General features: G+C 45.8%; 2 protein-coding genes across 2 annotated transcripts; one reads left to right on the top strand and one right to left on the bottom strand.

Moving 5' to 3' along the window:
- The first annotated feature begins 6 nt into the window (after window positions 1-6).
- On the top strand, window positions 7-4,014 carry LOC105914864 (formin-like protein 16). Its single transcript, XM_012847936.2, has 2 exons — window positions 7-1,253; window positions 2,414-4,014. Exons 1-2 carry the CDS (start codon window positions 385-387, stop codon window positions 3,843-3,845), a joined length of 2,301 nt encoding a protein of 766 aa, XP_012703390.2. The 5' UTR covers window positions 7-384; the 3' UTR covers window positions 3,846-4,014.
- On the bottom strand, window positions 3,931-12,011 carry LOC101765455 (DExH-box ATP-dependent RNA helicase DExH15 chloroplastic). The gene is made up of 16 exons (XM_004953850.4): window positions 11,455-12,011; window positions 10,429-10,604; window positions 10,058-10,171; window positions 9,616-9,724; window positions 9,450-9,536; window positions 9,138-9,256; window positions 8,749-8,926; window positions 8,007-8,606; window positions 7,638-7,916; window positions 7,344-7,550; window positions 6,907-7,251; window positions 6,072-6,308; window positions 5,351-5,571; window positions 4,660-4,759; window positions 4,424-4,570; window positions 3,931-4,283 (listed from the first exon to the last, which is right to left on the bottom strand). The coding sequence occupies exons 1-16, from the start codon at window positions 11,959-11,961 to the stop codon at window positions 4,185-4,187; spliced, it is 3,525 nt and encodes a 1,174-aa protein (XP_004953907.1). The 5' UTR covers window positions 11,962-12,011; the 3' UTR covers window positions 3,931-4,184.
- Window positions 12,012-12,095: the final 84 nt, after the last annotated feature.

Raw genomic sequence — 12,095 nt, 5'->3', positions numbered from 1 at the left:
GCCGCGCAGCCGCAGCGGAACATCCAGAGGACCTTCCCCTCCGTCCGCACGCCGGCCTTCCCCGCCCCGCCGCCGGCGATCGTGTCCCCGACCCCGTCGCCCGCCACCGCCCCGGAGTCGTCTTCGCCACCGCGGCCGTCGTCGTCCGTGAAGCGCAGCGACATCGCGGTGGCGGTGGTGAGCACGGCGCTGAGCAGCTTCGCGGTCTCGGGGGTCGCCTTCTTCCTCTTCCTCCGCCACGGGAAGAAGAAGGAGCTGACGGCCGGGGACGGGAATGGGTACTCCGACGGGCGGCAGGAGGGCGCCTTCGCGGGGAAGCGGCCGGAGAGGGAGCCGAGGCGGCCGCCGCGGGGCGGGGTAGGGGGAGGCGGCGGCGGCTTCGGAATGGTGGACGAGAACGGGCTCGACGCGATATACTGGAGGGAGTTCGAGAAGGACGGCGATGGCAGGGGTAGGAAGAGCTGGCGCCCGCCGCAGCCGCCGCCTCCCCGGCAGCAGCAGCAGCAGCGGGTGGAGATGTGGCCGGAGCCCCAGCAGACGTCGTCGCCGCCGTCCCCGCCGCGGCGGTCGAGGAGGAACAAGATAGATCAGGAGCCGCTCATCCCGGTGGGCTCCCTGGACTCCGCGTCTGACGTGTTCAACGAGTCGCTGCGCCCGCCCAGCGCTGGCTCCAGCTCGTCGTCCTTCTCCGTGGACGCCACCAGGCCGTACGCGCGTCCGCCGGCCCCGGCGGTCGCCATGAACTCCGTGCCCCGCCCGTCTCCGCCGCCAGCCCCCGCCGCCCCACCAAGCGCATCGCCGGGGCTGCCACCGCCGCCTGGAAGAGCAAGCCCGCCACCTGCTCCATCCAACGCTGCTGCCTCAGCTGCGCCGCCTCCACCGCCACCGCCAAAACCAGCTGCGTCGCCACCCCCGCCTCCACCGCCCAGGGGTCCATCTCCACCTCCACCCCCACCGCCCAAGGGTGGCCCGCCGCCGCCACCTCCGAAGGGCGGACCGCCTCCACCACCGCCGCCCAAAGGCCCATCCCCGCCACCACCGCCGCCGCCCGGAGGAAAGAAAGGAGGACCGCCTCCGCCACCTCCGAAGGGAGGCGCATCGGCGTCCTCCTCGAGGCCGCCGACAGCGCCGGGCATGCCCTCTGGGGCCGGGGAGCAGCAGGCGAAGCTGAAGCCGCTGCATTGGGACAAGGTCAATGTGCAGGCCACCGACCACTCCATGGTGTGGGACAAGATCACCGGCGGCTCATTCAAGTAAGTCCCTCCTGAATTAAACACCGCTGCTCATTCTGTTTAGCGTAGTACCGGCACTATACGATCGAGATAGGTACCAGAACTCGCTGCTAGTACACTACTACAATAAATGTCACTAGGATCAGTAGGACCAGAGTACTGAGACTGGACATAGGAATGGAGTACCAAGTATACCAGTGCATGAACAGTGCAATCAGGGACCTGAACTTCAGAGTTCAGGTGGGGTACCATGGGAATCAATTAGGCACGGCACTTTGAAAACGCATAGATTGATTTTCGTTAGCAGCGTTTAGCTCTGTTCTGTTTGGTTCAATAGAGTAGAGTAGTGCATGAAAAAGAATCGCCCCAGAAAGTAGTAGCACTGCACGTTCCTCGGTGGGATCGCAAACCCTGATGTCGCTTTTTCGGTGGACTGATGTCGCAGCATCATCGATCAGATGCCCAAATCCTGGCGTGGCTGTGCCTTTTTGTGCGTGTATGTTCTAGGATCTGGAGTTCTTTACATACAAGCCGCGACAAAGACAGATGGCAGGATCTGCTTTTATCTAAAGCACATTCTCTATCTTGCATCAGCTCAGCGATTAAGAAATTATTAGTACTAGTAGAACGGGTATAGGGGATTTCGTGGAACAAGTATTGGAGTTGGAGTTGGTGTAGCATGCTTTTCATTGAACGAGTAGGAATTTCATTTTCCTTACCTTGACAGAATCAACTAGTGGATAGATTAATGCTGTTCTTAACTTCTACGATCTGTCTTTTTAGAACGAATCTAAGCTTTTTGGGGTGTTTAGAATCAATTTACAAAATGACGAGTGTATTGCTTTAACTGTTTGTATAAACCATAGTGGGGACGGAGATACTTACCCAGTTAGAAAGCAATGATGGGAACTTTTAGGGTGTGAATGCCCGGGAGCCTCGGTCGAGATGGGCACTGAATTGTCTGTCATTCGCTTGTCATGGGATGATAGGAACCCTTTGCATGATTAGGGAATTCGACCTGGAGTGTCGTTATTAGTTACTGCAACGCCACGAGCAATTTCACATGGATTGACAATGATATCACTTTGTTCTCTGAAAACCATGTTTTTCCAACATTTTTTTTGTAATCGATCTAGACCATTTTCAAGCTCCTAACTGTGTTAATTCTGATGTGCTTCCAGCTTGGATGAAGGCATCATCGAGGCCCTGTTCGGCACTGCGGCTGCAAACCGCAAGCCGAAATCTGCAGACTCCAAGGACTCCGCTGAAGCCTCGGCAGGTCTTGGGCGCTCAAACACGCCAGAACAAATATTCTTGCTTGAGCCGCGCAAATCGCACAACATTTCCATCATTCTGAAGTCCCTCACCGTTGGGCGGGACGAAATCATCGACGCCCTCCGTGATGGGCATACAGAACTCAGCACCGAGGTCCTGGAGAAGCTTTCACGGCTCAACATCTCCAAGGAAGAAGAATCCACCATTCTGAAGTTCTCTGGGAATCCTGACAGGCTTGCCCCAGCTGAGGCCTTCCTCCTCCGTCTCCTCCTTGATGTGCCCAATCCATTTGCGCGTGTCAATGCACTGCTTTTCAAGGTGAACTATGGCGCCGAGGTTGCACAGCTCAAGCACTCGCTCCGGACCTTGGAATTGGCAAGCCAGGAGCTGAGGACGAAGGGTCTGTTCTTTAAGCTGCTCGAGGCCGTTCTCAAGGCAGGAAACAGGATGAATGCTGGAACAGCACGGGGCAACGCACAGGCCTTCAACCTCACGGCGCTCCGCAAGCTCTCCGACGTAAAGAGCACTGATGGGAGCACCTCGTTACTGCACTTTGTCGTTGAAGAGGTTGTTCGCTCTGAGGGAAAGCGGCTTGCCATCAATCGCAACTACAGTATCCGGCGTTCTGGCAGTCTCGCCAGGTCTGGCCACGAGGGCAGCAGTTCAGCAGCAGGCCAGGGGCCATCACGTGAGGAGAGGCAAAATGAATACATGAACCTCGGGCTGCCAATTGTTGGAGGTCTCAGCACAGAGTTTGCCAACGTGAAGAGGGCAGCCATGGTGGACTACGATGCGGTTGTCAGCGAGTGTTCAATTCTAGGCAGCCGACTCACAGACATCAAGAGGCTTCTGGAGACCTGCAGCGATGATGGATTAGCAAGAGGGTTGCGAGGATTTGTGAAGGCTGCAGAACAGGAGCTAAAGTCACTAAGAGGAGAGCAGGAGAGAGTACTTGAGCTGGTCCAGAAGACAACAGAGTACTACCATGCGGGTGCCACCAAGGACAGGAATGCGCATCCCCTTCAGCTGTTCATCGTGGTGAGGGACTTCTTGGGTATGGTTGATCAGGCATGTGTGGACATCAAGAGGAAATTGCAGCAGCAGAAGAAACCATCACCACCAGCATCACAGCCAACTACAGCTGCTGCGCCTGCCGCGGCATCATCTACGGCAGCAGCGGTGACGAAGGAAGCAACCGATGGTCAACCAGCAACGGCTCAGAAGCCACCGGAAGAGGCAGACAGCAAAAGGAAGAGGGTCATGCCAAGATTTCCAAACCTGCCAGCGCACTTCATGAAGGATAGTGCAGATTCTGATTCAAGTAGTGACGAGGAATAGAATGGATGGGAAGGTGTAAATGATGATTGTTTGCAATGTTTTGAATTGGTTGTTGTGGAGGTATAGGTTAGCTGCAGACTGTACATAAAGCAATGTTTTCATTGGTTCTTTTGCCCATTTCTTTATACAAGATCCATATCGAGAGGAGCAAAAAGAATTCTACTTAAAATTTGTACAAAATCTGATGTGAAGATATCAATCGCTTGGAAAATGACATCTTCGTTAATATCGGGTAATAATTTGCCATGATACAACAAAGAATTTTCTACCTATAACAAATGTAAAAGAGCGGCCAGAGAAAGAAACCCCACATTCGTAGTACTTACATGCTTCAGGCCTTCAACCGGCAAGCTCGCTAATGGGTACTCGGTCCATGACGCTGCAAGCAATTTGTGCATTCTTTTGGAGAACCGGATCGATGTCTGGTAATTTCGGAATCTGGAACATAAAGCAAAAGGCATAATGTAGTGTAAATGGGAATGCTTATCAAAAGAAAAGGATAAATCCACAGGAATCATCAGGTATACTGAATCTGTATTCTTGTTTTCCCCTATAAAAGGATCAGACTCATAATATACCTGAGCTAGTAAATCGATTGTGCGCCTGAGTAGACGGGCTAAATCTCCATCATCCATTGCAGAGTCCATCATTATCTCCCTCCAGGTCAACCCTGAAGCCCAGGCTTCAACCATCCCAGCAAACTGAGCATCTATTTCGCAGGGTATCTATTTTCAAAGGAACAAATGAGAACAGTAGAGAAAAGGACAGCAGTTGGTCGACTAACACTGGAAAACAGGAACATGATATGCCAGACCTTAACATTATGTTTCTCCTGGAGGTCGATGAGCGAGTTTCTCTGCTCTTCTAAATAGCTTATAACACCAGTAGCAACAGAAGAAGGTTCATATACATAACTGCAAACAGTCATGCAGGGCATCATTAGAAAGAGAACAAGGAATTTTTATCCAACGAAATTCAACCATATGCAGCTAAAAATGCACTAAAGCCTACAGGGATTCTCATTTAAAATTTTAAATAGGAAACAACCGCCAAGGCTGCAGCCTACAGGATATTGGTAATTCTTTGACATCAAATTTCTCATATGGCAACTCGTGCTTTGGAAACTGTTCTCAATCTTTCCGTATTTTCTCACGAGGAATAAATTTGTAAACAAAAGCTTTTAAAGATGTCAGCAGTGGCACAATGCATATCCCTACTTAATGGGGCTTGGTGGTGTATGGCAACTTTGAATAGACATCTCTAATTAGTACAAGTGTACAACAGCAGGGTTGAGCTGTCAATATCTTTGTTAGTGAAGTATTTCAATAGTTACAGTGGAAAGCATATATGAACTCATGGGACAGATACCTGCACCATTGATCTGTATGATTAAATGCTAGCAAAATGAACCAGTCTCGCTGGCAACAAAAAGGATATCAACATAATATATAACAGGAGACTATAGGAAGTTGTAAACAAAAAAAAGCCACTGAACAGTTTTTTACCTGCTGTTTTTCCAAGGACGAAGTTTGATCCCTTCTGACACTAAACTTCCACAAACTGCTGCCAATTGAGATGGCTTTAGATCCAAGAGGACCTTGTTCCTAAGAACCATAGCAAGCCAGAGCTCATTTTCTCCTCGTATAGCCGCTGCGGTCTCACCCAAAGGATAGATTACCTGAGTATTGATATCTAACGCTCTAGCCTCTTGTATGACTTTGCTGATCTGGTAAATATTCATATAGAGACCCACAAATTAATATATGATGAAAGATTCATTGATGGCAAGTATAAGGATATACCTAGCAAGATGCAAATCAAATATCAGTTATCCAAACCACAAACACCCTAAGTGACCTATGTATGTGGAGATATGGTAGAAACCATCAAATCTTAAGAACTATCAAGTGCCACTTCTGTTGTAAGGATGTAAGCGAGCAAGGCACCATTGGATGGGCCCAAATTGGGAATGATTGGTAGAAGGGGGTGTGAGGGGATTGAGGGGACACGTTCACTAGAAACAGCAGCTCATATGCCTAAAATGTAGTTCAGCAATAATATCAGGAAAAGACATGGTAAGGAACTTGATGTATATAAACGGTGAAGGGCCAATTAGCTCACCATTACAATATCTACTACTGTAGCTTCAAATAATATGAGAATAGCACTGATTCGACAAAGAGATACATGGAAAAAATTACGAATATCGAAAAGATGCATGGTAACCTGGAGAAATTCTTTCCAACCGGTTGGTTCAATTTGTTTTATCCGTCGAGTCAAGCGTCTGGATCTAGCTTCCAAGCGCTCAATCTTTTCTTTTGTAAAGTTTCTCATGTCAATGATCTTTTGGAATTCTTTGAAACCCTTAGTACTCTTGATTGTTTTCTTCAAATGTGAAACCTTCCTCCTCTGTTGCTTGTAGCATTCTACTGCATCTTGATGTTCCTGGGAGAATCGTTCTACCTGTGAATGTTAATCAAAAGAAGTTAACTTTTAAAGAAAGCTACTAAAACTTAAAAGGGCCTCCAAACTTTAGGCATTGATTATTTGAGTAATATTAACCAATATATACAGAGAGAACGGGGTTGAGTCCAGATGAAGCTTTTACCCCAAAAAAAAAACTGCTGCTAACCTGTTGATGATCAAATGGCATGTGGAAGCAGGAAATCATTCGTATGCGTCATGGAGACTGGTAAGTTGAAGACTATCCATTTGAACAGTTGTGGAACATGGCTTATTTGAGATTATTGATTGATTTTTATATTACCAATGGATATAGGACTGCCAGTGGTGAGGTGCACTACTCGCCTGCTCCTATCCTAGGATCTACCATTACAATTTATCGCTGACAACCTACAATAAGAAAGATGAAAAAGGAAGACTACCGCAGCAAATTTGACATTACAGGAAGTTAAACGTGGTGAAATTTCATGAAAAATACATATTGTTCCTTCTAAAAGGGACAAGATGATCACAGACATTGGATCATCAACTCAGTGTAATAAAGTCAAGCACTCTACAACATCACAAATCACAGAACAGTCAAGGAGCAAGTGCTAACCTCATCGTCTTCCGAAAGGCTATTAAGCACAGGAACATTGAGACTCCACGACCATGTGTCTAGAGAACCATCCATGCTTAACAAAGAACCATATTCTGATTTCGCAAGTTTATCCCACATCATCTCTTCACGCAAAAGGAGCTGTTTCAGGGTTTCTCTAGGGAGTGTGCCCCCTTCAACCGAAGGGACAGCAGGAAGACCTGTCTTGTAAACAGTTTTTATCCATTTTTCTGTGAACAGATACCATGAATTATCTGAACTTAAAGCTACGTAGTAAGATGGGCAATAAAGTTGTTCCCCAGTATCAGCTTTATGCTTGCCTGAACCAAGTGAATCTTCTTCCACCTGCAGCAAGTATATTTAGGTTTTCCTTCTGCTATGCTTACAAAAAAGCTTAAAAAGAGTTGCCCTACAGAGTTTTTTGAAAAGTAGCTCACCATGTTCGCAATCTTTTGATCAGCAAACGAGTTGAGGTTTCCAATAAATACAGCAGGGATAGTGTGGTGAACTGAATCCTTATCTTTATATTGCAGGCACATGAAAGGAAGATGGCCACTTTCAAATTCTTCCAACCGATTTTTCCATGCAGCCATTCTCTCCAGTTCCATCCTTTTTTTCAGCTCATTTCTGATCTGCTTCTCTTCCTGAGGAACAGCGGAGTGTCAGCCATTGGATGGATCAGTATATCATTACCTTTCATTGATCAAAACAAATAAGCTATCAAATATTACCTTCAGTCTCTTTTGTAGAAGGGAAATCTCAGCATAATCTTCCTCTGATAATTCTTCTCTGCATTTTCGGTCAATAGATTCATCGGTAATTTCTGAAGAGAGGTATTGTATTTCTTGCTGTATTCTTTCAATCTCTTCTTTGGCAGCAACCATTACATTGCTCCCAACATAATTCCCAAAGCTTTGCTCCACTAGCTTTCGAGCTTCTTCTAAAGTTCTTCCAGAGCGCTTGACCTTCAGATCATCTGATTCTTTCTGATTATGGGTAACTTTTGAACCCTGAACAGCACATTACAACCCATTAGGTAAAGATCTGGAGAAAGAACGAAAATATGCATAAACATATGAAAACAAAAGAAAAATACATACGGCAAGGAGGTTCAAAACCATCCCATATGATGCAGTGAATTGTGAGACAAGTGGCTCAAGTCCAGCAAAGATAATGTCACAACACTCTTCAGGCCCTTCATATGGAGTCTGAACAAGAACAGCATGCCCAACTGTATCGATCCCTCTCCTTCCAGCACGACCTGCCATCTGGAATAGTTCATTAGGCGTTAGGAGCTGGCGCCCGGCATCTATTCTTTTGCTGAGAGAAGAAATCACAGCTGTCCTAGCAGGCATGTTAATCCCCGCTGCAAGGGTTTCCGTTGCAAAAACTACTTTAACAAGGCCACGCTGAAATAATTCTTCAATGAATGATTTCCACAGTGGCAAGCAACCAGCATGATGAGCAGCAACCCCTCGCAAGAGTCCTTTCACAGCACTTTCTCGGACAGCATCAGGATATTGCATCTTGAATCTCCTGAGTTCCAGTTCAACCTCACTAGCTTCACAGTCATGCAACAATCTGCAATCCTCAAGATATTCAACAGCTGCATCACACCCCCTTCTACTAAAAATAAACCAAATAGCTGGAAGCATGTCACTTTCCCAAAGTTGTGATAAAGTGTCGCGTATTAGTGGAACCTGAATTGCAAGGTACCAAGAAAATGGCATCAATTAGGCATGCCACATATTGGACTGAACTTCGTCTAGAAAACGAATGCTAGTTCAAATCTATTATGTGAGGAAGGAAGTAACTGAAGCTTTAAGGGATTTTAGTCCATACTTGGGAGCGGCGCATATTACTGAGTTCATGCTTTGACAACTGAACCTGTTTTGATATGTCCAAAGGGCTTCTATTACCTTGCTCATTTTTATTTGCTCTAAGTCTCCTCTTTCCTTTCACATAATAGAAGTCATTCTTTGGAGATGCTAAGTTCTGAAAGTTAGACATTCGCAGTTTCCTGTATAGGTAGAATAAGAAAAGACAGTTGTAAAGTGTTTCCCTTTTCATATATGAATTTCAGTAAGAAAGTTGTCTGTATTGTATAATGCATTATGAGTATTTTGTTTCTTTTTTTTTGTTCTTATATCAAGGAAAAAATAGATATTGAAGTTTTACATGTCTCACAAAATATTTGGGTTCTTTTAAAATAGTCTTAGCATGTGTGATACCTATTCATTTTCTTCCCTTTTCCATCAAGAAGTGGCTGTAGGGCGTATTTCTTTGAGAAGTGCCAAGTAAGTGGAACCGGACGTTTGTTTGATGTTACAAGCTCTGTCTTACCATGAATCTACAAAGAAACAGACATAAGAATGTTTCCATAGTTCAGAAAATAGAACAATGTTTTGCATTGCTGAGCAAACAAAGGTAAACCATTATGTGTAGAAACAAAACACAGTCGGAAGCAATGCTTGCATTGTTGCATAAACATCACTGTAAAGAAAACCAGCGCACAAATAATCAAACATGAAAGATGCAATTACCTGACTTATCCAGCCAGCTAATTCATCAGGATTTGCAACAGTGGCTGACAAGCATATAAGCTGGACTTCCTTTGGACAATATATGACCTTAAGATACGATGAAAATAGCTAAGTCAAACGAATAACATGAACACACATGATTAATATGAGTAATACAATAGCATACAGTTTCTTCCCAAACAGTGCCGCGTGAGATATCACTCAAATAATGAACTTCATCCAAAACAATGACATCAACTTGAAATAATCTACCTTCTGATGCTGTCATGCCAACACTGCAGTACAAACAGAGGATGTCAAGAGTTATCTCAGAGACAGGAAATGCAAAATCAGTTAGAACTTGCGACCTAAAACTACCTAGCTGCAAAAGATGAATCTCCCAAAGAAATTACCTTCAAAAATATGTACAAAAAGAAATTGTGTATATATTGTAAAATGGGCATGTAAAATTTGGGAAAAACTGGCAAGAATTTTATACAAAGTTGAATATATATCTACTGTAAGCATATCACATCATAGAATGCTTCTGCAATATTTAGCATGATGCAGAGTTAATATTTGTAGAAATCCATATCAGTCATTATATTTATATATCACTCATAAAATACCTTTGGTACAGCATGTTACGCAAAATCTCTGTCGTCATAATTAGGATCTGGGCATCTTTGTTGATAGCAGAATCTCCTGTAAGAAGACCAACATTATGATCACCAAAGGTATTCCTGAAATAATTGTACAACAAATTGTGTCAAAATGAATTTACTAGATAAACTGATGGGGTGTTTCATAAGATATTATTCACAAATTTACTTTTTATTCCAATAGAGCTATGGGGGTTACAATTTCATGTGTTGTATTCAGTACCTGCCTCGAAAAAGTTTCAACAAAACAGAGGTTTACAAGGTTCCACATCAGTTATTTTCACAGGATTTAGTGATAAACCTGCAAAAAGCAAGAGAATCACGAAATAGCAGTTTACCGGAAATCACGAAACTTCTGATTTGACAAGGCCTTTAATGGTGTTGTGTAGAAGAGACGTCTTCCTCTAGCAACTGTTGCGACCGCTGCAGCTTCTGCTATTAATGTCTTCCCACTACTTGTAGGTGCAGAAACTACGACAGATGAACCTCTTAAAAATGCTTGGATCGCCAAGCGCTGTAAGAAGATAGGAAACAGGGTAAGAAAAACGAAATATAATGTCTTGTGGACCTTGGGATAATGCTCTGGGTGCTTAATGATTATGGAAAGCATTACTCCTCGATGTTCAGATTTGCATGCAGCATAAAATTGCATCTGCCTCCCAGATGTTTTATTACTGAAAGAGGGGGATGGGATTGCATATATTATCCTTCCAATTCTAGTGCCCAATGTCTTTAATTGTAATTCACAACTTCAGTTCCAATTAACTTGAAAACCATTAAACCATTCAATTTCCAACATTAGTAAAATATTTTTTATCAAGGCATGACAGACTTTTTGTTGCCTACTTATAGCTAATATAGGAAAAGTCCCAAGAGTAGCTCGTCCCAAACAATGCCATCAGAAGCTAGTCAAAATAGTGACATTTTCTCTCTCGAAAAAAGTGATAGAAGTTGCAATGTTCATAATGAATGAGACAACCATGGTCCGAACACAGAAAAAAAAACACAACCTTATCATCTAACCAAGCCCATCCAACATAAAAGGGCTCAGAAACAAAATTGAGCCCCGATTTTTTTCCGAACTCAAATTTGAATGATTCGATTAAAAGTGTGGCAGCACACATGATAGAAGAACTATCTGTAGTTCTGTACCTAATAACATTACAAGTTAACACGTGTGAGGAAGCTCCAGGCCTCCGAACAATTCAAAACTGTATTTAACTTGGGACCCATCATCGGAGTAGCACCACTACTACCTCCGAATCCCTGTCAAATACCGACACACACTGACGCACCGATAGTTCAACGAATAGAGAAGTAGAGAACCAAGGCTAGCACATTCGCATCAGGAACCAAAACGATACCTGAAACTTGTCGATGGGGAAGTCGTAGATCCCTGCGAGCTCATTGTAGTCGATGATGTCCTCCCCGAACTCCCGCACCTCGGCGACAAGCTTCGCCACCCGCCGGGACTTGTACTCCTCGGACTCCCGCCTCCGCACCGAGGTATCCTCCCGCTCGCCATCCTCGTCTTCCGCCTCTTCGTCGTCCTCACCGACGCTCTCCTCGTCCACCACCTCCTCATCGCCCTCATCCCCGTCCTCGTACTCATCGTAGTCTTCGTCGTCCGCGTCGCGGATGCCTATCTCGTCGTCGTCGTCGTCCACGTCGACCTCCTCATCCTCATCCTCGTCGTCGTCGGAGACCGAGGCGGCGGCGCGGGACGGCGAGCGCGCTGAGGCGAGGTGGAGCAGTCGAGAGGCGCGGGAGGGGAGGAGGAGGAGAGGAAGGGGTGGGGTTTGGGTTTGAGGGAGCGCGTGGCGCGAGGCGGTGGGGAGTGGGAGGAGGAAATGGGGGGCGAGGCAGTGCATGGCGGGAGGGGTGGAGGGTGCGGTGCGGTCGTTCGGGGCGGAAGAGGCGCGAGGAAGACGGGGATAATGCTCGGATTATGTTTTCGGAATTTTCCCGCGGACACGGTGACAGAGAAATACGCCAACGAAGTGGG

This window comes from Setaria italica, chromosome I (assembly GCF_000263155.2).
Source record: "Setaria italica strain Yugu1 chromosome I, Setaria_italica_v2.0, whole genome shotgun sequence".
Lineage (NCBI taxonomy): Eukaryota > Viridiplantae > Streptophyta > Magnoliopsida > Poales > Poaceae > Setaria > Setaria italica.
Note: the sequence above shows the minus strand (reverse complement) of the source record. Positions and strands in the feature narration are given on the sequence as shown.

Coding starts and splice junctions, on each gene's coding strand:
- LOC105914864 (XM_012847936.2), top strand. CDS start 385: ATGGTGGACGAGAACGGGCTCGACGCGATATACTGGAGGGAGTTCGAG. Junction 1,254..2,413: donor ATCACCGGCGGCTCATTCAA/GTAAGTCCCTCC, acceptor ATGTGCTTCCAG/CTTGGATGAAGGCATCATCG.
- LOC101765455 (XM_004953850.4), bottom strand. CDS start 11,961: ATGCACTGCCTCGCCCCCCATTTCCTCCTCCCACTCCCCACCGCCTCG. Junction 9,257..9,449: donor TAGCTGGCTGGATAAGTCAG/GTAATTGCATCT, acceptor GTTTCTTTGTAG/ATTCATGGTAAGACAGAGCT. Junction 8,607..8,748: donor GTAATATGCGCCGCTCCCAA/GTATGGACTAAA, acceptor CTTGCAATTCAG/GTTCCACTAATACGCGACAC.